At 37.7% G+C, this 24,559-nt stretch overlaps 1 protein-coding gene across 4 annotated transcripts in view; it reads left to right on the top strand.

Annotated features, from left to right (window-relative positions):
* The window catches only part of LOC148840842 (dihydropyrimidinase-related protein 1), a 54,976-nt gene extending 30,844 nt beyond the window's left edge, over positions 1–24,132 (top strand). For 2 of the 4 annotated variants that reach the window (XM_088921488.1, XM_088921653.1), the window contains exons 4-15: positions 464–628; positions 1,732–1,793; positions 3,895–3,975; positions 8,495–8,563; positions 9,500–9,620; positions 10,525–10,681; positions 15,401–15,542; positions 16,243–16,413; positions 16,659–16,838; positions 20,932–21,097; positions 22,119–22,190; positions 23,213–24,132. In XM_088921488.1, the coding sequence (XP_088777614.1) occupies positions 464–628; positions 1,732–1,793; positions 3,895–3,975; positions 8,495–8,563; positions 9,500–9,620; positions 10,525–10,681; positions 15,401–15,542; positions 16,243–16,413; positions 16,659–16,838; positions 20,932–21,097; positions 22,119–22,190; positions 23,213–23,304 (1,478 nt within the window). In that variant the 3' untranslated portion in view covers positions 23,305–24,132. The remainder of the gene's footprint in view (positions 1–463; positions 629–1,731; positions 1,794–3,894; positions 3,976–8,494; positions 8,564–9,499; positions 9,621–10,524; positions 10,682–15,400; positions 15,543–16,242; positions 16,414–16,658; positions 16,839–20,931; positions 21,098–22,118; positions 22,191–23,212) is intronic. The other 2 variants (XM_088921571.1, XM_088921731.1) reach the window with 1 other exon arrangement.
* The last annotated feature ends 427 nt before the right edge of the window (positions 24,133–24,559 follow it).

Below are 24,559 nucleotides of genomic sequence, written 5' to 3'. Positions count from 1 at the left end.
AAAGCTTAAAAACATCATCTTCAGAAGTTAGTACAGTATTTTTTCTCAATGGAATGACATTTAACACTGCTGCCTCACAACTCCTGGGTGCTAGGTTTGATTTCAGGCTAGGGCACCTTCTGTGTAGTGTAGTGTTTCCATATTATCTGTGGGTTTATTAGGTTTTCTTCCATCAACCTTATACAACCTAGGTTTGGTTGCCATTTCTTAATCATCTCTTTCTCTGTGGATCTGCCATGGACTGATATACTATCAAAAGTAAGAGCATTCTTGTGTCCACTGCATCCAACAGAGGCTCTAAGTTCTGATTCCCTGACCAGGTCAAGTGGCTTTTTGGTAATGGATGGTAGGATAATGTACAAAGTACAATTAGACTAGTTTGCTCTGGGCCTTCAGGTGTAAGACAGTTCAAATCAACAGTTTCTGTTTGTGGGTTGATAGGAGTTGGTTCATTGTCTTTCAGTTGACCACGTGGTCCCCCAGCCTGGTGGGAGTCTTCTGGCTGCCTTTGAGAAGTGGCACGAAGCAGCAGATAACAAGTCCTGTTGTGACTATGCCCTGCATATTGACATCCCCCACTGGCACGAAGGAGTCAAGGAGGAGTTGGAGGTGCTTGTGCAAGAAAAAGGTGAGCAGCGCTGAGCTCTGATCTTCTGAAACCCCTGATGTGGAGTTAGCAAACTCCCTTCTCACTGTAATTCATTTCTTTTCGTGGGTTGGGTGACTGTCCGTCTAGGGGGTGTCTAGTCAACGGCTCGATTGCTGCATGTGCAGTTCTAACAGCTTGGATTCCTCAATAGTTGATTTGTTTTGCTGGCCATGGGCGTAGATCTGTCTAAAAAATAAATCTGTATACGTTTTTATTTCAAAGCAAAATTATAGACACACCAAGAGTGAATTCACAGTGAGTTTTTACAAGATTGCATTTCCCTATAAATATGCTGATGATACTGTGCTGTGCTTTCAGGATTATGGTGTGATTTAAAAGCAAGCAGGCTCTGTGAAATCAAAGGATTTTAATGGGCTGTGGACATTTCACAGTACAGGTTAACAGATTTTATGTCTGCTTTTGCTTATTTAAAGTCAAAGTTAGATGTCACAGATAGCTCTCTCTGTATAAATAAATTTGTTCTGTATTATATAAAATGTAGACTCCGGCAGAAGAGAAATCGCTCTTCTGCCGGATAATGACAGAAGAGTCATTTTAGCAGATCACCTGATTTCATTCAGTGGCCTAATAGCCTATAAAATTGGTGGAGAATTAAGAGAGCTGAATTAGGTGCCACTTTGGCCCATTTAAATGTCTTGCTAAGTGCCAATCATCAGTCTTTATAGCTACAGTTATCTTAGTAGAACGACATTGCATAAATATTCAGACAGAAAGCACATTCAAGTGCCATGCATTAACTGAATGAGCTGTTAACTTGTTAGCATATTTTGTTATGTTAAAGCTTTTTTTGGTGATAAAAATATGATGTGGGTTTTGGTCCAGCATTTAAAATGTGACATTTTTGGCATGATCTCTTATCTTCAGTATTCATGATACTGTAGATGGTGATGCTTGTGGAAGGCAAAGGTTTGACTAATTGTGTTGACAATGTAAACACTGTGGCGCTTAATGTCCACTGATATTTTCTCAGAAATATACCCAGTACTGACAGAAATGGTAAAGTTGACAGCAGCAGAAGCTGCTTGTATGTAATGCTTTATCCTTTTGCCTCCTTTGAAAAGGAATTAACTCATTCCAAGTCTACATGGCATACAAGGACATCTTTCAGATGACGGACAGCCAGGTAAGATTCATGAATTGGCCCCCTTTTTGCCACTGGATTTCAAAGGCTTTTCTGCAGAAGTTGAATAATGAAAAATCACGGTCCAGGAAGGGTGTTAAAAGGATTGATATGAGAGTTTTGTAACAAGGTACCACAACTTTGCCGATGGTACTGGTACTTTTTAGCATTTACTATAATTTAGGCAATATTAGTTTTATTCCACTGACCTGATTTGGAATTGATGATCTTTCACATCTCGGCTCCCAGCGGCAATCCTCGTGGCCAACACACAGGGTAGAGTGAGGAAGAGGAGGCAGACACCTCTGACTTGCCCACTTGCCGTACACGCCACTTGTCTTTCAACATGTCACAGACAGCACAGCCCTCATGGAACAACAGGCAGGACTGGTCGCTGAGAGCTAAGAGAGCCCTGGTGGACTAGCACCACCCTGAAATCAGATCTCAGGCAGCTGTGGGCAAGTGACATGACTCCAACCCGTGATCATAAAACTCTTCCTGTACTCGGGCAAGTGTCTTTACTGCCTGAGCTACAAGCTCCGGTGACCTGATCAAATTTACTGACATCACCTGCCATCAACGGCTAATTATTAGTTATTAGAATTATGCTGTTGTCTTAAAATGTGTAACACAGATAGGTGTACTAACCCCTCCAAAAAATCTTGTACAGTACTGTATATACTCTGCAGCCTGGCTCAGAAAGAAATTACCTTTCAGAAATGATGTTGTTCTTTGCTGATGACTTAATGTTTCAAATCAAAAGAGTACAATTATTGTGGCATTCTTAAAGAAAGTAAACTTAAACTTTTGTGTATAGGGTTAGTTTAGGTTGTTGGGTACATTCTGCACACATAGTTGATTTTTGTGTTAGTAACACTAGTTTAGTGTGGGTGAGTGCCTTTTGTCTTGTATGGTTTTGGGTAGTCAGTGAAGGTTAGCTAGGGCGTTTGAAGATGCCAAAGACTGTGTGTTTTGGGTTTTCTTTTGTAGTTAGGTCAGCTTTCCCTCACTTTTTTAGCCAGTTCCATTTTGTTTGTTGTTTTATTTTCTTTGGCACCACTCTGGTTCCTTTTCAATGTGTGTTATTGTGTCTTATTACGTACCAGTCACTTATTAACCTTAAAATAATCACTTTTTGCACCAACCCTTGATGTCATGCTTCCTAAGTCCCTCACCAGAACCCACCTGCATCCAAAAATTATCCTAAATGTTACACCCCTTTACCCCTAGACACTTGGGGTCGTAACAATATATAATTTCTGAATAATTAGGTTATATGCAGTAGATGGTACAAATTAGTTAACTAATGTATGTTTACACAGTATTCTTTTGCCTAGAGATGTTAATTATTTCAAAGTATGTTTAACAAGTATGATGAGTCTACTCATCCTATTTCTCATTCAGAAAATGATTTTATACCATAGTCTATATTTACTGTTTGTGTTCTTGTTTCAAATTAATTGTAGAATAATTATCTGCTTTTTATTTCTTGTCATAACTAACAGGTGTAACACTAGTTTTACAGATCAAGGATACGGACTGGTACACCTTGTTTGTAAATATGTAGAATAGCAATATTATGAAGTGGAATTTTAGAGAGTGTACAGCCAAATAAAAATTATCACTATTATCTATTTTATAACTTGGAAAGTAAGTTATAAAATAAGTAATAAAGTTCATAAGTTATCTTGGAAAAAGAACTGTCATTGACTATTCTATTTATCTAGAAATAAAGCACAAAAGGAAAAAATAATTTGGTACAGTATAATGTAGAAGTAAAAGTTCTAACATCTGTTTAATTAAATTTTCTATTATGTCATATTTGCCAGTATTATGACAGTTTATATATTATAATTGTAAGCATTAGATAACAACAATAAGGAAACATAAAATGAAAAAGATGGGTTGTTTCCATAATTTTGAAATTCTGTAACATGCTTTTGTCCGCTGTTGAAAAGAGTATCGCTTTGTTGTAGGAGTTCAGTTTGATTTTATCAACAGAACCTGAACACTATGCCTAGAGAAATCCTGAGGGATGGAAGAGATACTGTATCCAAGATGGCTGTGTTGTGGGTTCTTGACTAATATCCTGCTTCTTTGACAGCTTTATGAAGCTTTCACTTTCCTGAAGGGGCTGGGAGCAGTGGTCCTGCTACATGCTGAAAATGGAGACTTGATTGCTCAGGTGAGAGACTTGTTTTTGTTTCTCACAAGGCATATTATTTCTGAGGAAGAAGTATTAGGTTTATTCCATGCTGAAAAGAGAAGAAACAAAAAAACAACGTTTCGGCTGTGGAGCCTTCTTCAGGTGTCATTAATATCCACACTTGAAGAAGGCTCCACAGCCGAAACGTGTTTTCTTTCTTCTCTTTTCAGCAGGGAATAAACCTATTACTTGTTCCTTTGCAGCCTACGCATGCTGACACGGCTACCCACCAGATATATTATTTCTGAGTTTGTCCTTTGTGTAGTAATTTTGGTTTGCCTTTGTCTTCTTGAAATTAAAAGGCAAAAAACATGTTTTAACAGAGGAAATGTCAGAGAAAGCTGAGCGCAAGTCATTGCTTTTCAGTTATGTCTGCATTGTTGCTTTTGATATATACCATAAATCATCAATTAGGATGTTTTTATAATATAACACTTTTACAGCACATTTAAGACTTTTGTCTTTACAGTCATATTAAGTTAAACCAATACTTAATTGTTGATTCCGTTTAATTTAAGAAACCAAGTAAAATAATTTAGAGTACTTTCAATGATATGAATGTGAATGTGTTTGCACTGTAGGTATGTGCAATACATAGGCATTGCTGTAGCAATAAAATACAAAACTATAACTAAAATGAATGCTAATTGGAGTTAATCACCATAAAAGCACCAAAAGTAGTTCCAAATGGTGCCAAAGAAGGACATTTATTAATGAGATAAGAATTCAGACTCTTAGAGAATAAGGTATGTGGAAATATAATAATGAGAATCAAGATGAAGGTCTCTTACATTGGAGTAAGGAATGTGCTACAAAGTTAAGAAACTGGGTCACTTAAAGATAGAAAAGGCAATAAAAGCTGTTCAAAATACTCCCAAACAAAAACCAACAACTTAAGTTACTGAGTTTGTAGACCATAAAGCTGTCAGGTTGGACAGATAGGGTGTATGGATCCTGTGCAGGAGTCAGGAGAGAAAGAAATCACTAAGCTGAATCGCCAAGCAAAAAACAAATCCAGGAAGCAAGCGAGTAGGTCTGTACATGGGAGAGACAACGAGAGAGCAACAATTCAAATCACTCAGCGAAGAACGAAACCAGGAAGCAAGCAAGTATGTCTGAACATGGGAGAGATAACGAGAGGGCATTTAATCCAAAACGAAAGGCAAAGTCGAAAACGAGGAGCAGGCTAGAAGATCAAATACAGAGGTTTAGGCTTAGAAGAGAATAATGTGCATTTGGGAGCTCTAGGAGTATCCGCAATAGTGAGTGGGGAAGTGAGGAAAGAGGAGAACTAAAATAGTGACGGGAGTAAACGGTGATGGGTGTATTACAGTACTTGCGGCGTGAGCGTTTGTTAAAGACTGTGCGCGTGGGAATACAATACGGGACAGAGATGCGAGTGGAATGTGTAACAAAGCAGATATCAGACCCAAGTGGCACTACACAATTCACCTTATGCTTTGGTAGTGCCTTTCAGTTTTCAGTTTCTCTTTCTATCCAACTAAAATCTGGCATCAAAGGAACTAGTAATTTACAACTGCCAAAGGTTTTGCAGTTTACTGCTGCAGGATGGCTTGAGATCTTGCTTTAGTCTGTGACAAAATTAGAAATGTTCAGATGTGAACAAAAGCAGTCTGTTCAGTACGGAGGCAGTGAACATAAAAACTGTGTCTATTTTTGGGATGGGAAAATATGACAAGAGAATACATATTAGTATGCCAAGGAAAAGAGATTCTACAGTGTGAATCTTTCATTGCAATTCCATCTAGACATCTAGCGGGTTTTTTTCAATATTTATGTATTTATCAGGTGGCTCCTGTTGGATAATGTTTTGATTGTGGGTGTGATACAGTACATTATTTTTTTATCTTGGCTTTGTATTGGGGTTGATTTTTAAAAACACCTTTTTACTAAGAAGACTGACAGAAAGTTCTACTCATAAGGAATATAGAGAATAATTTTAGATTATGAAAAGAAGGACTAAATTGTTAATAATTTTATCTATTGCCTCATTACCAGGAGGGTTATTATTCAACAAATTGGTTCATTTTTTTTGCATAAGTATTGTACTACAAAAATTATTTTCTTACTAAAGGGTGAAATCTTCACAACTACCCATTCTCATTCTGTGAAAATTAAGTCAGAACTGTCCACAGCTGCATCTTCCAAGCCGACTGATAAAAACACCACTGTGTCACAATATATTCAAAAGCTGTTCTGACAAAGCATAATGTTGCTGAAGACATTTTGATCCAAATGGATCTTCGTTAGGCAGCGATTTATGGCCGACAAAGGGATGGGCGTAGTTGACATTAGAGAAAACTAAGGAATTATGCCATCAATTACAGTAGCACATTATTATTATTTTAGATTATAAATTATTCTCCATGCACATTGAATTAAAATGCATTAGGAATTGGCCAATGTATTAAGCTGAGCACTTCACTCTTTAACGAGAAAATATTTTTGCAGAATTGTTGCGGGCTTCACTTTTTTCTTTGGTGCATTTGACTTTTTGGAACAGCCTTGTTCCTTTCCTATGAGTCTAGGTTTCGTAAGCATTTAGACACTTCCAGTCCTTCAAATTTTTTAGCAATTTCTGGAGTTCACCATGGGCTTTTGGAAAGCAAAGATCAAGCACATGATTTGACACGTCTTAGAAATTAGGAATCTTGTGAAATCTTGTAAAAATCTATTAATTACTGTTCTAATTCTTAAATGTCTGTGGATTATCAATGGCCACTGTGAAGATAGATCACCCATTCTATAACTTCCTAGGAATAACAACACCCAAGAATTAAGCCTATTGAAAGGTTTATAGTGTTTTAGTCACAATAAATTTGTCTAAACCCACCTGACTGAGGGCCAGCCCCCTAGTCACAGGTTGAGGAGTCTGGGACCCCCATGCAGAGTGAGGAGTGACCAAGGGACAGCTGCAAAGGTTGAGATGAGGTTGAAGGAACATTACATATAGTAATATGTTTATTTCACGCTGAAAAGAGGAGAAAGAAAACACAACATTTTGGCCGTGGAGCCTTCTTCAGGTGTGAGAAAGACAGGGCAGTAAGCCACTTACTGTACATCTTTCTTACACCCGAAGAAGGCTCCACGGCCAAAACGTTGTTTTCTTTCTTTTGTCAGCATGGAATAAACCTATTACTTGTTTCTTTGCAGCTACCCACCTTAATTACATATAGGATTTATAGTTTTTATGTAAGGAAATGACTTCAGGAATAATTAAACATTACTGAAGCTGTTGTCATCTCTCCCAACCTTTGGTTATAATCTCTATTCCACAATAAAACACCTTTCACCAGACTAAGATGGCAAATGACCGTCCAGCTCTTTCATTAGTACTGACAGACACAGGGAGAGAGATTATGTTTGCAGATGATACCAAACTAGGAGAATTGCACAAGGATTTCAAAAACCACCACTTTCATGGCTCTGTGATCACCTGGCAGGAGATGTTTAATGTAGGCAAATGCAGGGTGTAGCGTGGAACTAGCAAAACCATAAACTCCAAATATAAAATGGGAACCACTAAGCTTTTAGAGGCTACATACTGTATGAAAAAGAGGTATGTACATGCATCATTTTAATCTTTTTAACAATGTAGCAATCAGCAGGGCAAACAAAATGTTAGGATATGTAGCTAAAAACAGAATTTAAATCAAAGGATGTAATGTTAAAATTCTGCTGTGTAATACCCAATAGTACAGTAAGTCTTCATTTGGCATATCATCAACAGTTTTAGTCGAGTTCAAGAAGGTTATTGATCTTAAATTTACCCACAATAGAAAGATTCCAGGGATTAAAGGAGTATCCTATGCTGAATGGTTGAAATAGTTGAACTAATTTTGAAGTAGAATTGAACTAGTCTTGAAATAATTACTAAAAAAAATCTTATGAATTAGATGAGCAGAATGGCCTCTTCTTGATTGACAGCAATTTTGCACTACTTTTACATGCTTTGATTTTTTTTAAAATTGCATCACCTGAGCTCAGTATCGCTCAATCAAAAACATTTATATTATTGCTATTAAAAAGGTAGAGTACATTATTACATTTTGTGTCCACACAATGAGCTATTCTGTAGTTTGGTCAGATCCTAATAAATGTGATATTATGATGGAATGTGTTAGAGGCTGTTTGTGGAAACTCGCCTACTTGAGGCAGAATGACACTCCACACACACACACACACACACACACGTTTTTTTACGGAATGAGTCAGGGAGCTGCTGCAATGGTGAAGATGTGTAGGTGGGCGGGATGTATGACAGATGTGCAAATGGAAGTCTGGGGAATGATATATATATATATAGGTGCATAAAAATAGGTGAGAATAGGATCTGACCATCCTTTTGAATTTGGTGTAAAACTCCTAAAGACTGTCAATTTTTCATTGTGCAATAGCATATGGTATTGAAGTAAAAACCACGAGATACAGTAGATACTAAGATGTTACTATGACTCTGATTTTCTGATTCGTGCAGGAACAAAACAGGATACTCAGCATGGGCATAACTGGACCAGAGGGACACGCACTGAGTCGTCCTGAAGAAGTAAGGACCTTCAGTATTTCCTTTGTACCATTAACACTTTAAAATACAGTGTACCTTACAACACAATGTACAGTATGCATTTTTGTAAAAAAAAGTCTCATTAACAGATTTATGTTCTCATTAGTTAAACATTGTGGTGAAACATCTACTGTACATCTAAGTGAAGAAACATTTTCAGTCAATTTAGATTTTTAATTAATTGTCAGTCTCGCACAGAACTGCAGTATTACATTAGCTTCTCAGTATGAATTTTGGTTACAGTATTTATGTGCACCAGCTATGCAGAAGAGGTTGTTTTACTTTTGTAATAGGCTTTTACCCATGTGATTTAGAAGAATACATTATTGTCAGTTTTACAGTAGTTTTGTAAGGAAGGGAAACTACATCTGTTCAATGTTAATACCAAATTAGTCAGTATATTACTTAGTATAAGCTTAATAAAGCTGCTGTGTTTGATGTTTGATGGAGAATCCACAAATCCCCACACTATATAGGAAAATAAAACAGTGACAAAATTATCTGTACTAGAGACATACAGTACGCATGTGTTGTGGCTTCAATAGGCACTCAGACTCCTGTTTCTCATTCCAGTCACTGGATAATTGACCTTTCTACTACTAATGGTCTTGATCTTATTTAAAAAGTATGGTGAAAGCTTGGCATTACACTTCAGTTATAATCAAGCTTGTAATACTGCGCCCTTAAAATTTGAAAGGCTAGATTTACTGAGTTGAGTGGACTTGAATGGACATATTCTCTGCACATGGAAATGTCAGTTTTGGAGCACAAGGAGCAGACAGAGGATTTGTGAAAATAAAACAACGAGGGGTTTCAGTCTGTTGCTGTCCTTTTAGTCTCTTGGCAAGGGTGCAAAAAGCCGCTTAGTGAAAGGGAGTTCTCCATCTTTGTGGCTGACTCGAGTGTCTTGTCTTGCAGCTGGAGTCGGAGGCAGTTTTCCGTGCCATCACATTAGGAAACCGAGTCAACTGCCCAGTGTACATCACCAAGGTGATGAGCAAGAGTGCTGCTGACATCATTGCTCAGTCCAAGAAGAAAGGTCTGTATTGTTTTTGCTTATTCCTTTTTGTATCCTTTCATATCCATTTCATTGGGGTGAACTGTGCCAGAAGTAACAGGTTCTGAAGAGACTTGTCAGAAGGTACTGCCAAAAAGTGGGAGGTGATGTGTTCAGTGCCAAGAGGACTTTGCTTTTGAATCTCACTTAGTAAATGGCAAGGATGGTCTATTTCATGCAGTAGTTTACCTCATTTACTTTATTTCAAAGCATTTGGACAAACACAGCTTATACGCTAGAGTACTTTTCCTTGGCATTTTGTCAGCTTTTAACACAATCCAACCAGATATTTTGTTATTAAGAATTATCCAATTACAGATCAATCCACATGTTTTGGCACAGTTAATTCCATATGAGAAGATTGCAGTGGGCTAAAGTTAATAATACACTTTCTTCTGATGTGATAACTGGCATGCCCAAAGGTTGCGTGAGTTTACCACTGCTTTTCATTCTTTTTTGATGATTCTCTTTACAAATAATTGTGCTGCCTGTGGATCTAAGGAGTAATGGGTTATGACCAAGTGCAATCAGTGGATCATGTGCAAAGGTGAAGGGGTGATGTGTAATTATATGGGCTTTGTATAATTGTGGGTGGAGTAAATTTACAGGGCTCTGGTTTAATTTGTGTGGATTTCTGTATGAGCGGTGTAATATGAATATGTATGGGTATAGTCTGTTATCTAATATTATTTTTCTAATGTAATGTTTACTTGTGCTGTTTACATGGGTTGTAAGTTTCTGTGTGTGTAAACATAGACGCTCTGATGCGAGACAATGTTCTGAGATGTCAAACAATGAAGTATTATCGTGTCATAAAACAAGGCTTTTTGCTTTTAAACATACAGTAGATTTATACTAATGTCTTATTTTTAACCTGAAACTCTAGGATCTGTAGTGTTTGGAGAGCCGATCACTGCGAGCCTTGGTACAGATGGAACTCACTACTGGAGTAAGAACTGGGCCAAGGCAGCAGCTTTTGTGACATCGCCTCCATTGAGTCCTGATGCTACGACACCAGACCACCTCAATTCACTTCTGGCTTGGTATGATCTGTCTTTGAAAACGTGTGGTTATTTAAAGTTGAAGCGGATCTTTTTTTTCTGAATAGTACATACAGTACGTTTTGGAGAAGTTCATGTTTTGAGAACATGGCCAAGAGAGGTTAGAAAGGCAGTGTCTGTATGCTGTATTCTCTGCCACACACTAACTGACTTTGAGGTCTGGGCTAACAGCGCTTTAACGATGAAAATATGTATCTTACAATGAAGGCTCACTTTATTGCTGTGATTACTAACCTAATCAAACATGCCGCAGAAATGTTTTTGTGAAAATGACAACTACTTAACTAAAACAGTAGTTCTCAGATTTACTGATTACCCCAATCAGTGTACCAACAGTCTTGGTGCCTCAGCCCAGCACTTGGCTGAGAGAACAAAGTCCTGTACTGTCTCTGCCGCCTGAAACACTAGTGACAGGTCAATGTTTCTCTTCTGCAGTCAGTACAGAGCCAGTGTCTTTCATTCTCACTGCCAATTGGAACAGTATCAAAACCTCTTAAAACCTACAGGTCCTTTCATTTTATTAAATAAGCACCATCCTGGTACTGTACAAATATTGATGTTTGCCGTTTCTCTTATAACTTAAAATTGTAGATTTCCAACCCCTCCCTTTCCCCAACCGCAGATTTTAACACTCAACTTTTACCCACTCAAAAGTATCGGGGCTCATATCCCTTGCGCCACTCTGAGACACATGAAAACCATGCACTGTTGACACGTACAGTGCTGCTCCCACTGCCTCCTTGCCCACTTTTTTAACAGCAGGGCTTTAGCATCTAAAGAAGGAGGAAAAAAAACACTTCCCTTGCAGTGCAGCAAATACACTCGGCTGACTTCTTCCCACAGAGGTCTGGCAGAGCCTGGTCATTTCTACACGTGTTAACGTAAAGAAACACTGATGTAAAACTGGTTTCCTACTAGGTTTCGTATCTCCTTTTCATTTTTGGTTGAAGTGTTTTTAGTGAGCCACTTGGGAAGCCAGACGGTGTCTTTTTAATATAGAATGCTGTAATGTTTTATCCTCAGCAAAGTAAAGTATTCAGAGCTTTCCCCCCTCCTTCATGCAGAACACTTGTCCTTGTCCTGGATTCTTAAAATAAACTAGGCCCAAAGATCTGTGAAGACAGATTTGTTGCCTTAACTGCTCGGCACCCCTAGAGACTTTCAAAGACAAGTGCTGTTGCATTACAAGACATTGTACCTTCTATAAATAAAAAAAGAGAGGTTATGGTTATACAGAGGACACTCCAAAATTGACCGGCTGCGTAGCTATTCTACTGGGGGGTTTTAACAGGACAGCTGCATCTGGAGTGTCGAAATTGGCTCAAGACACTCCAGGAATAGGGAGAAAAGGTTATTCCAAATGTTCCGGAGGTTATTAGGGAATTGGTATCACCTGTTTGGACCAGGTTCCCTATATAAGTGTTGAGGGAGTAGACGGTGGTTTTTGGCTCAGATTTAGGTTAGGCCGACTGACACGGTTGTGGTTGACAACAGTGAAAAAAGTCTTGTGGTGAGACATCTGAGATAGCGACAGATCTACCCCAGAAGGGGGTCAGTTACAGGAGCAATCTTGGGGTGCGACTCCAGGTTAGAACAGACCCACAGTGACACTGACGGTTATTAGTCTGTCGGTGAGACATTGGGTTAAAACATGTACTGTATTAAGAGCAAAGGAAGGCTCTCAGAAAGTAAAAGAACTGTATGTTAGTTGGTGCTGTGTCAGCCTGCCAGCAAGGTAATGGAGATGGTACAGCAGGTCCATCCAAACGGGATTAACTGAGTCCAGGAAAATTCCACTGTTACTATTCGTTAGGGATGATTAGGTTATAGGAGTGTAAGTGGTGGACCAGTTCAGGTAAGAAAACAAAACTGGTGTGTGCAGATTGTCTATGCTTGGCTACCAAATAAAACAGGATCTTTGAGAGGGGGTAACAGTTTCTTTCCAGAATCTCACTCATTACATTTATATTTCTGGCTGATACTCGAAATAACAATACAGTCAGATACAGTGTCACATAGCACCTACAAACAAGTAGTTGCATCTTAAGGGTTCTTCTGTTTTCTTTTAGACCTTCATATTCGAAAGAAGGGAAGTGTCTTAAAAGGACAGTCATGAACACATTTATTTCAAGATCTGTAAAAGAAATCTTTTGATGACCTTGGCTGTGAGACAAGTTAGTTATGAAAGATGCTCCCTTTTAGAGAAGATGGACTATTCTTCTTGAAGAAACAATAAATTAGCCTTTGCAAATGCCACAGCCAGGATTAAAATTATTTTAAAAAATCTTTGTATTATTCTGAAAATGAGAAAAAAACTTTAACAATATGAGAAATAATGTATTAATTATAATTAGGAGACGCTACTTCCTGTCTTTCAGGTTATTTTTTGCTTGTTAGGGACATCTGCTGGTTAAAAATTGTATAATCTTTAAAAAAATGGGTTTTTACTTAGACTTGAAGTTCTTCATTACTGACCATATAGGGACATTAAATTAGACAAAAATATTATTAGCAATCTTTGGAAGACATTAGTCTGGAAATTAAGGCAGTCATGATTTTAAAACCTAACCTCATTATTACATTTTTTTGTTTTACCAATCATTGAGCAATGTTTTTTTTATAATGGCATGAGTCTGTCAAGAATCACATTAAAACATGATCAATTATTGATTACATAGTGTAATATAATGTATATACTGAAATAAAAATTATACAAATATAAATTATATACTGAGTATCAATTGAAATATCACTCAATGTATGTTTTTGGTTAAATAAAGAATACAGGTTCTGGAGATATATTCAGAGTTTTTCTCATCATTTTGACTAACAGATCATTCATAGCTGGGATAGGCTCAGGTGTAAACACTGAGTCAGTTGAGAGTTGACTGGGCATAGATGAAGTGATTTAACCTGTTGTTATTCCCAGCCTGATGAAAGAAAAGGAAAAGAAACCAATATTTCTTTTTTATCAAGAAGACCATACAATCTTGCCCTCGGTATGTTAGAGGCTGGACTGGTTCAATGCACTGTGATTTACCATCTGGAAAAGAAGATGTTTTAAGATGAGCCCTTACAGTAAAACTTTGTACTTTCAGTACAGTGTACTTCCAATTATAGGCCACAACCTGGGTAGCCACAAGCTTGACACTGTGCCAGCCTGGATGCAGTTGTCCAAGTGTGATAGTTTTACCACCACTGTTTGTTCTCCACAAATTCCAGGCTGCCTGATTGCAGACTCTTCATTTATCAAGTCCTTGAACCTACCTGCTGCCCTTCCTGTGGGCTGACGCAAGAGAGAAAGGAGTTTATTTGCCATATGTACATTATGGCAAATTGGTATTCTTAATCTCCCTGTTCTCTCACGACATGCAAATACAACAGACAACACCATACAATGTGCAAAGTACATTACAAAACAATAAATAATAAGGACATCAGGCACAACATAGCACAACTTACAATGGGTATTACACAACAATAAACATACCAGTCAATAGATAAGTGGTAGAATGAGATGTAACACGGAAATAACATACAGTAAATGAGAGAGCTACATGTACATGGAATGGCATCATCATGAAAAAGGATGAGAAGTACTACAGATGTCCTCATGCTGCTTGTGTAACAGTGGCTTTCTTGAGAGATAATAACATGGCAGTCACACTGTTGCCCTATTTGCCACATATGAGCCCCATTGAGCATTTTTTGTTTTAGCTAAGATGATGTGTGACATCTAGGCTTCATTTGCATGTGCTTGTCAAGGATTTAAAAGAGTATACTGTAGGGACAGAATTACTCAAGACAGCATCTACAACACTGTACCAGCCATACAGTATGTCATAGATGTATTGTACAACTTGTTTTGCTTCCAGTAGTGCCCAAACACACAACTAGCCTGTGATTTTTTCACTGTAGACCCCCCAATTGATGAAAAATGTTAATCAAAAAGATGAATTTGCCTATGCGATCTCCGTTCAATTTAAGATCAGTGTGCCTACTACAAAAAATATAGCCCTGTGCCTCATAACTTGCAGTGCAGTTATAATTGATGTTTATTTTGATGCACAATATGTGCTGCTTTCCTGCTTTTATACATTTGTTTTAAAGCTCTCAGTCTCAGGCATGTATTCTTTACTGCTGTATTAATCGCCAAATGCTCTGCTTTTATAAAAAATAAGCAGGATGATTGATGATGAAATATTTACAGAAGTATTTTCTATTATTTTCCCTGTCAATATGGAAAACTGCAGTCTCTCTGGACAAAAAGATCAATTGTCAGTGTTGTCATGTTATTTTCATGTTGTGAGTCCCAGCACAGTACTGACTGATTGAATGTCTCTGTCGCAACACTGCTATATCATTGGCATTTGACAGACCCCAGACATCACTGTTGTTCAAGGACACCCAAATCAACTCAACCCCACCCAAAGCCAGGGGTATTTGGCCCGTTGTGTGCTACTACTTGGGATATCCCCATCACTGTCTGTTAATGACTAAGCCTAGGACTGAACCTTTAATGTTTGGACTGTAGGATTTAACCTGTGTTCTGAATGATTCTGTGTTCTGGTTGGGCCTTGTTGGAGCCTCTTTGTTTTCAGGTCATGGTCTATTTACACATAAATAGATCTATTTGGTGTAACATCATGTTGCATCACATTTGGCGCCTTGATGTTCTGACCTGTCGTTTTTTTTGTTCAGCGGAGACTTGCAGGTGGTGGGCAGCGCTCACTGTGCCTACAGCACAGCTCAGAAAGCTATTGGGAAGGACAACTTCACTCTCATTCCTGAGGGGACTAATGGAGTTGAGGAGAGGATGGCAGTCGTCTGGGACAAGGCCGTAGTGAGTCTGCGTTTACTACCTCTGATTCAAAGTCATAAAAAGAGTAGCTTATAGTTCTTTCTGTTCCCCCTCTATAAATACCTTTATACCTATGAACATTACCATAAACCTACTGTAGTTATTCCATTATAGTGTGGAACTTGTATTTTTGAAGTTTGAGGCTTCTAGATTTTGCATGATTGTTAAAGCTTGAATTGGACAACAATATCATGGGATCTTGAACACTTGGAAATAGTGAGGACTTCACTTTCACATTTCTTCCAATAAATAATGCTTTTTTTTTACAATGCAGTGGCAGCTGTCACCATAGTGGAAGATTAACTTTTGTGGCTCTAGATGGGACAGTGCCATCTACTGGTCCTCTGTTGGAACTTCCAGCTGCACATGATTGTCTAGATCACTACTGCACTAGCAGTCCAGTCTGCTTCATTGCTGAATTTGGATAAATCCCTCCCATTAACTGCTTTATTAATCCTGCTGAATATCAGTTAAGGAGCTGGTTACTGCAAAAATCTGGACTGGAGTGGATTGGAAGGGCAGTCTCATCCAAGCAGGTTCAGAGGAAGTACTTTTCAAGTACAAAGTTTTATTACTGATTTACGACAGTAAAACCTGTATTTTACTAAAGTCCCACATTATGAAAAGCATGCAAATTTCCATCCTTGTGAAAAAAGGAAAAATATGTTCTGTTTTCTGCCAGGCAGTTGGTAAGATGGATGAGAACCAGTTTGTGGCTGTCACAAGCACCAACGCTGCAAAAATCTTCAATCTGTATCCCAGAAAAGGACGGATAGCCGTGGGCTCAGATGCTGACATTGTCATCTGGGATCCTGACAAGATAAGGACTATTACTGCCAAAATGCAAATATCAGTAAGAACAAGCATACAGTATCTGATGTATTAACTCCTAACTCCTAAGCAACAGTGTATTACAAACATGTAACATACTGTACTGTAGAGCTTTGCTCATATTTTTTATATTATTATGAATAAAGTTAGTTTTTTCTCCATTTTTTAAATAGGTTATGCTAAATTTTGTATCAAGCACTGAAAGCGTAGAAATTGCAGACCTTGTTTGTTTTTTTTAAAATAATACTTTCACTTGATTGTTTTAAGGCTCTGGAGTACAACATCTTTGAAGGAATGGAGTGTCATGGGTCTCCCTTGGTGGTCATCAGCCAAGGCAAAATAGTGTTTGAAGATGGGAATCTGCATGTCCATCAGGGAATGGGCCGTTACATTCCCCGGAAGCCTTTCCCTGAGTATGTGTACCAACGCATCAAGACGAGGAACAAGGTAATGCCTCAGCTCTTCAGGCCTGAGGCCTGTCTGTGGTTTTATCAAACACCCCCTTACAACAGGCATCGCTCCTGCTTTTTGTGATTTGCGTGAACCTCCCTCTGCACCTGATGTCAAATATAGAGTAGGGTGAAGTACAAAGGCCTGGAAGTGCAAAATGTGAAACAAAAATAAAGAAAAATGCAAATTAAAACTCTTAAAGGAAGCCCTTCCAAAAAACACAAGCAAGAAATAAATGTCTAAAAAGGGACAGGAAAACATTTCTAAACGGGTATATGCTGTAACATCAAACTTCCTGGTTCACAACAGAAATAAACTCTCATGAGGGAAATGATTTCTCACTCCACAAAAATATTCTGAAATTAAAGAAGTGCCATTTTTGGATAAATACAGATTATATTTACGTCTTTTGCCGCATTTGCTGTGGTAAAATGCCATTATTTTGTGCCGTTTGTGGCAAATCTGTCATTTGCAGTGAACATTTAAAGTTTGTGTACCTCAGGAATTTAGTGACAGACAGACCTACAGTACCAAATAAAAACTAGGCCTTGAGGTTGTGGTTGTTAGCACCAATGTCCCACACTCTCAGAATCCTGGGTTTGATTTCATCCACTTCTGGCAGGTGTTGGTTGATAGTTTAGAGTGGCTTTTTGTAAACTGCCTCTTTATCCTTGGCCATGTGATGCACTGGTGTCCCGTCTAGGTATGTTATCAGTTCACAGGACAGGTTTTGGCTTCCTGACCCTCACCAGTATTTAATGTCTTGCGTTAATGGTTAGATGAGGTTTCATTTTGCTAAGGGTACAGAAAAGCTATTGGAAGTTGAAACTGAAGTGAATATGAAACCTGATTTCTTGTCACACTCTGTGAAGGCAAAGTATAAAAATCAGTAAACATACTGTACTGTAAAACTAAAAAGCTAAAATTTAAATCTGTGACATACTGTACAGTAGGCTACAGCGATGAAACAGCTGGGATATACCATTATATACTGTACAGTGGAACAAGAGAACATGATGTCAAGTTTGTCTTCTGTATGTACAAGAATCTCCCCCAAGAAGATTGGGAAACAGTGCAGGCCAATTCATCAGGCTGTTCTTCACAGGTGCTAAGTGGGACAGAGATGAAAAAGCATTTCCCATCTGCAAGTGATATGTAAATGTTCACAATGTTAACTGTATTAAGATCATATATTTACATATTGCAATTGTTAATTTCTTATACATCAAGAGCTCAAGAGTAGCTTCTAAAAATATACACACTCCTGCCTCACTTTACAGCCACCCAGTTTCCAAATTTCACAATAATGAAACATTTGTTTTTATACCCATTTTTTTCTGTTACCAAGAGGGTTTTGTTACAGTGAAGGTTCATCCTTTTTTTTAGCTGAATGCGACCTCCCACAACACAGGTCCTCAGTGTTTCTGTGTTCTTAGAATTGTTAAGCATTTTTTCTTGTCTTTTTATATTATATACTGTTCTAAGGTAAATAGGGTAATTACATTAACAGGAAAAAGTGTTTTTACTATGATGCTTTAGGGATTTGTTAGGGTAAAAACCAACCCCTGCTTGTGTATTACTTGATTTTTGTAACCTCAGTCACACATTGGAAAGTTTAGCATAAAACAATGGGATTCCTTCCCAATTTATGAATTTTAAAGGAGCAAATTATGTTCTTCATTAGAGGGATTGGTATATTATAGGCATGTGAAAAGATTAAAATGAGAACAATTTCGGCTATTTACAAGGCTCACAAGTCCTAATGCATCCTGCGGTATACAGTATTTCACAAGGTAATTAAGTTTATATATTGAACCATAGCATAAATCATGGAGCATACATTATCAGACTATAGCAGTTAAACATATTTGTACATATCAAATTGAGAACAGCAGGAACAAGAGACAAGCTGTTGAAAATGGAAGAGGATATTACCCAATTATTTATTGCAAGTTTTCTTTTAGGACTGAAAATGATTAAAATGTTTAGTGTTCAGTGCTTGTTTTACTGTTTTACTGTTTAAACTGTAAAAATGTGTTTAATAAATTTTTAGTAACTGATTTAGAAAAAAAACATAAAGAAGTTAGACTTTTTACAGTTCTTTTAACTTCCCTACTTGGTTTTGTTTTTTTGATGCTACAGTAGTCCATTTCATAATTAATTCCTTACAGTATACAGTGCTTTTCTAGACACTCCACTCAAAGTGCTTTACAGGTAATGGGGACTCCCCTCCACCAGCACCAAAGTGCAGCACTCATCTGCAGCCATAGTGCACCAGAACCCTCACCCCACATCAGCTATCAGTGGGGAGGGGAACAGAGTGATGAAGCCAATTTATAGATGAGGATTATTAGGAGGCTATAATTGGTAAAGGTCAATGGGAAATTTGGCCAGGATGCTGGGGTTACACCCCTACTCTTTTCAAGAAATGCCCTGGGATTTTTAATGACCACAAAGAGTCAGGACCTGAGTTTTACGTTTCATCCACAGGACAGCACCTTTTTACAGTATAGTGTCCCCGTCACTATACTGGGGCATTAGTACCCACACAGACCACAGGGTGAGCGCCCCCTGCTGGTCCCACTAACACCTCTTTCTGCAGCAATCTTTGTTTTTCCCAGGAGGTCTCCCATCCAGGTACTGACCAGGCTCACAGCTGCTGAGCTTCAGTGGGCTGCCAGTTGTGAGTTGCAGGGTGATATGGCTGTTTGCTACAATTAACTTTTGTAGTCTCCTACTGTATATCAGGATCATCTTGGGGCAATAGTAATCTGCCGCTAGACCATTAAAGCTGTTTCATTTCTCTTGTATGTTCAGGTATAGCGCCCAGAGACTATCTGGTAGGTTTTAGCGTTCAACTAGGACTAAAAATCAAACAAGTTGTAACCCGTGTTACTAATTTGAACTTGTATTTTGTTGGTTGTGACCTGCCCATGGACTACTGAAGTAAATTAGCTTTTTTTTACTCTGGTACAGCTTATGATCTGTGCGCTGTCCTTGTTTACTAAACTAAACTACGACATCATTTGCAGCTTTCCACCATCTCTTGTGCACTGTCATTTGTTGCAAGTTGCAACTCTGCAGTGTAGTTTCTGTGTAGTTTAATATTTGAATGATTCAGAAGTGAAATACCACACAATATTTCTCAACAAAATGAAACACGAGACAGTTAAAATGTAAAAACCTGATCCTATTATATCAAATCACTTGCACAGAAGATTTCTTTACATAAAGAAATTACATGCACATTAAGGCCCCCTTCAACTTACAGAGATGACTTATTTTTCACACGGGACCTTCTGTTGTGAGTGCATTTCTGTTTTGGACTTTTTAGGGCCCCGATTTTGATTTGTATTTCCGTGTTTCATGTATTTTGCTTTGAAATATTTTTTCTAAAAGGTGTTTTATGCTCCTTATTTTTCATGCCCTGAAAATATTTTGATTAAATATCCAATACAAATACTCCAAAAAATACTCCAGTAGATGGCAGTGCTGCATCATTTATGAGCATCATGCATACAGTACACTCTTTCTGCTAATATTGTAACAGCAGCTTAAACACCCACCCGAAGGATAAAGATGTAAAACATCTAATGCTAAACCATTTAATCCTTGTTATAATTATGTAGTTCAGAAATTATAGTTCTCAGTTGTTTGCAGAACTAATGTTCTCTATGATCCAAGTGACGTTTTACAAATAAACTCTTACTTGCATGCCCCTGGGTGGCGTAAAGAAACCAGAGTCTAGTGCCTCACGAACACAGGGAGAACATGAAGACTTGCCAAGAGCCCCAGCTTTCAGACACTTGTGCTATCTTGCCAGTGCGCCACCTCCTAAATAGGAAGGAATACAGACAATCAACTTCTGGCTCAGTTTAATGTTTACTGTGTTCATTTGTACACCTTAATTTATTACTGCCATTGTATCAGCTCTTCATCTAAGCCATGTGGAATGATCTATGTTTGTTTCGTAGTACAGGAGGTCAGGAAACATTCATGAGAGGTACAACATGGTTATTAATCTAACGCATAATTCTACAGTATATTCTTGGCATGCTGTTGTCTTAAAGCAGTGTTGTTGTATTTCAAGGTAATGGGAATGCGTGGAGTTTCTAGGGGCATGTATGATGGGCCTGTGTATGAAATCCCTGCAACTCCGAAGTACACCACACCTGCACCATCAGCAAAATCATCTCCTGCCAAGAACCAGGCTCCTCCAATCAGGAACCTTCACCAATCTAACTTCAGCCTATCAGGTAGGGCGATGTTGTCTTGCTCTCCGATTTAGTGTGGCCACCCAGGACACACTGGACTACAGTCATGAGAACATTCTCACTTGCCTGTAGTCTACAGTATGTGCTGTACTTCTACCCCTTTATGGTGTGTGTTTATGTATTTTAATGTCTGGGAATGTCTGTGTTTGTTGGTGTCCTTCAAATAAGATGTTGAGAAAATGAACAAGATAAAGAGCCGTGTTAATTATAAATAGATTTAAACATAAGTAACTCCTTTGGAGAAAGCGTTTTTTTTACCCTGGGAGTTACAGATTCCTCACAGCTGAGAAAGAAAACATGCTCATTGTCTCTTCAAAATGAAGATAACGGGATCTCAGACCTAATACTAATACGACAATGAAATGTGAAACGTTCGTTAACTTTTTCTTGCATTCTTACTGCTTTACCTTCTACTGTCTATCAGAGGAAAAATGTAACCACATTTACAAAATATTCATACAAAAGCACAGCATAATATACCTGTAGTTAAGACAGTAACAGAATTCTAAGCTATTTCCTTAACTCATAATAGGAGAAGGTTCAACAATCTCTCAATGATTTTGTGTTACAGAGATTATTTTGTTGACAAATACCACATCATACCACTTTACAGAAAAGCACAAAGCATGTTAAAACCACAATAAGGCCTCAATAAATGTACAGTCAAAAATATAAGAAGTCAAGTTTTAACCTTACACATTAACTTTTGTGCTTACTAATGGAAGATATTCTGTATTTCATTTCAGACAATGTTTGCTATTGTGGAACATGCTAATTCTATACAGGACAATATTATAATGTGTTTCTGTGTATAAGGCGATTGTAATGTGATAATAATGATTTGGCTAAGTACAAATGTATAACAAAACTGTAGCAGAAGTGCTGTTTTCCAGTAGCAGCATATTATGGGTCTGCATTATACTCAGTTGGTATTATATATATTATGTGAATAATGTTGTATTTAGAATAGCACTCTCACATGCATCATCTTATATATTTCCAGGGGCAGCTTCTCGACAACAGTTGGAAGGGTACACAAATACAAGCAAACATTACAAGCACACACCAGCCATAGGTTTGTGAGGTTAACACCTATTGCATTGTCTCATGATAATTTTTGTAGACTATTACGTTCCTCATATTAGACAACAAACAGGAGTAATCTATAAGAAACTGTTCCTTGACATTCATTCAGAAATCTGGGTAAGTCATTATAAATTGGATCCCAACATTTTACGGAATAACTAGTTTGAAAATTGGTGCATGAACCTTTCAATAGAGTTTTATTTCTACAAAATAATATTTCCCTCTGTTATGCTTTGTTAATTCTGTGTTTTATGTTTGTGGCACATCCCATGACCTATGTTTATAAATACTTAATACCTTTTTTTAAACTTGTACAGTAAATGCATTTATATGCATAGATCATAAGGTAAATATCTAGTTTGATAGAAATCAGTTTGTTCACCACTTATTTTTAGGGGTGACCAAACCATAAATACACTACAGGGTTAAGTGTTTAGTGAAAGAAATTCTACAGAAACGTACTACTTGTGAATATCATCACATTATTTTTCATTATAAACTTGTACAGTAAATGCATTTATATGCATAGCTCATAAGGTAAATATCTAGTTTGATAGAAATCAGTTTGTTCACCACTTTGATTTTTAAAGTGTTTAGTGAAAGAAATTCTACAGAAACGTACTACTTGTGCATATCATTACTTTATTTTTCTTTCTTTTCCAATAGTACCTTGTTTTAACTGTACAATCTAAGTAAAAATGGGTTTGTGGTGATACAAAAGCATAAATCTGGCCAATAAACTCATAAAAGGCCCTGACCTTTAGAAATATGTTAAGAGGGATAATTAAACACTACTGTGCAAAATCTTATCAAGAAACTTACCAATTGCTGTAGCTCTAATATACAGTATACTGTAGCAAGTACAGTAGGTAGATTAGGACTCTACTGTGAAATACTCAATCATGAAATATTTCACATCAGTGTGCAGCCTATTAAAAGAAATTCTAAGGTACTGAATTAATCAGCATCACCTGAATTTGTCCTAACTTCTCACTATGCCTCATTCTCTAGGTGCACAGATCGATGACAACATTCCTCGACGCTCTGGTCACCGCATTGTAGCACCCCCAGGTGGCCGTTCAAACATCACCAGCCTGGGCTGAAGTCTTGGACTTGAGGATTGTGACATTACAATGGATCAGTGAGGGAGACTGTTCAGTTCCTTTGTATATCAGTGTTTTTGAGTCCTCAGATTCTCTGGTATTGATGAGAAGATGAAGTGTCTGTTTGTTTAATAGGATGAGGTGACCTTAGTGTGATGTTATTGCTCGAACATGACTGCCTCGCCATTGTAACTCATGCCATAGTCAACTCAAGCATGGTGCTTCCATTACCCTTTTAGTAGACAAAAGTAAATCAGTATTGTTTTGTAACTGGAGATTGGTACTTTGCACTTTTTTCAATGTGTTGGGTAGTTAGTTGCATGTAGCTATACATTTTGATGTAAAGAGTTTTTGCCAAGGTATAACCTAGATACACAGCTCTTGCAGTGTAATCAAGAGCAGACTAAGTTCTAGGTTCATGGAATGAACCACAATGGATGTTTTCTTTTTTTAGAGAATGGTAGTATCTGTTGGCAGCTAAGATTAACAGGGAATTTTCACAGTGTTACCTAAGTAGGAACGATGCAATTTTAAGCTATGACAGGCATATGCAAATAGTTTAGCATTGTCTTCATTTATGTGAACTGCAGCACTGTCTTTACAATAAGGATGAATGGTACTCTCACAGAAAATAAGCACACACCACATGCTAATAAAGAGGCACAGCAGTACAAGAGGCTCTGCTCTTCTTGAAGTGGAACTCAGAACACACTTTTCCCTACCTTCCTTTTTTACCAGTTTTCTTTGTCTACATGTTTACTTCTTTGATTACTGTTGTCTGGTGATTTAATGATTAATCCATCCTTGTGAAATAAAACATTAAAAAGATTTGTAGTCTGTCTTTTCTTTCTGTGCATACAGTACCGATGTAATAGTATGGATTTGCCATACGCTCTCTTCTGCGATACTGTTCCTGATATTGATACATAAAACCGAAAACACAAGTGACAGTTATTTTCAGTTATCTCACAAATACACATTCCAGCCATTTAGCAAGTACATACTGGTTTCACCTGACTAGGACGTACTGTAGTTCTTAAATGTTTTGACTATTTTTACAGTAGGTGAGGGTACTGGAGATTTCCATTTTTATTTAACATTAAAGAGGCTTTTCCAGGTTTATTAATGCTATATTTTTTTAGGATACAGTGCCTTAAAAGGTATTCAGGTCCTTCCTAGGGAAAGTTTACAGAATGATACATAAACATTTTTTAAACTTTTTTCAAAACCTGAACACACAAACTGAAGACTTTCA

This window comes from Atractosteus spatula, chromosome 1 (assembly GCF_055471065.1).
Source record: "Atractosteus spatula isolate fAtrSpa1 chromosome 1, fAtrSpa1.hap1, whole genome shotgun sequence".
Classification (NCBI taxonomy): Eukaryota; Metazoa; Chordata; class Actinopteri; order Semionotiformes; family Lepisosteidae; genus Atractosteus; species Atractosteus spatula.
This window is presented reverse-complemented; position numbering and strand designations above follow the sequence as displayed.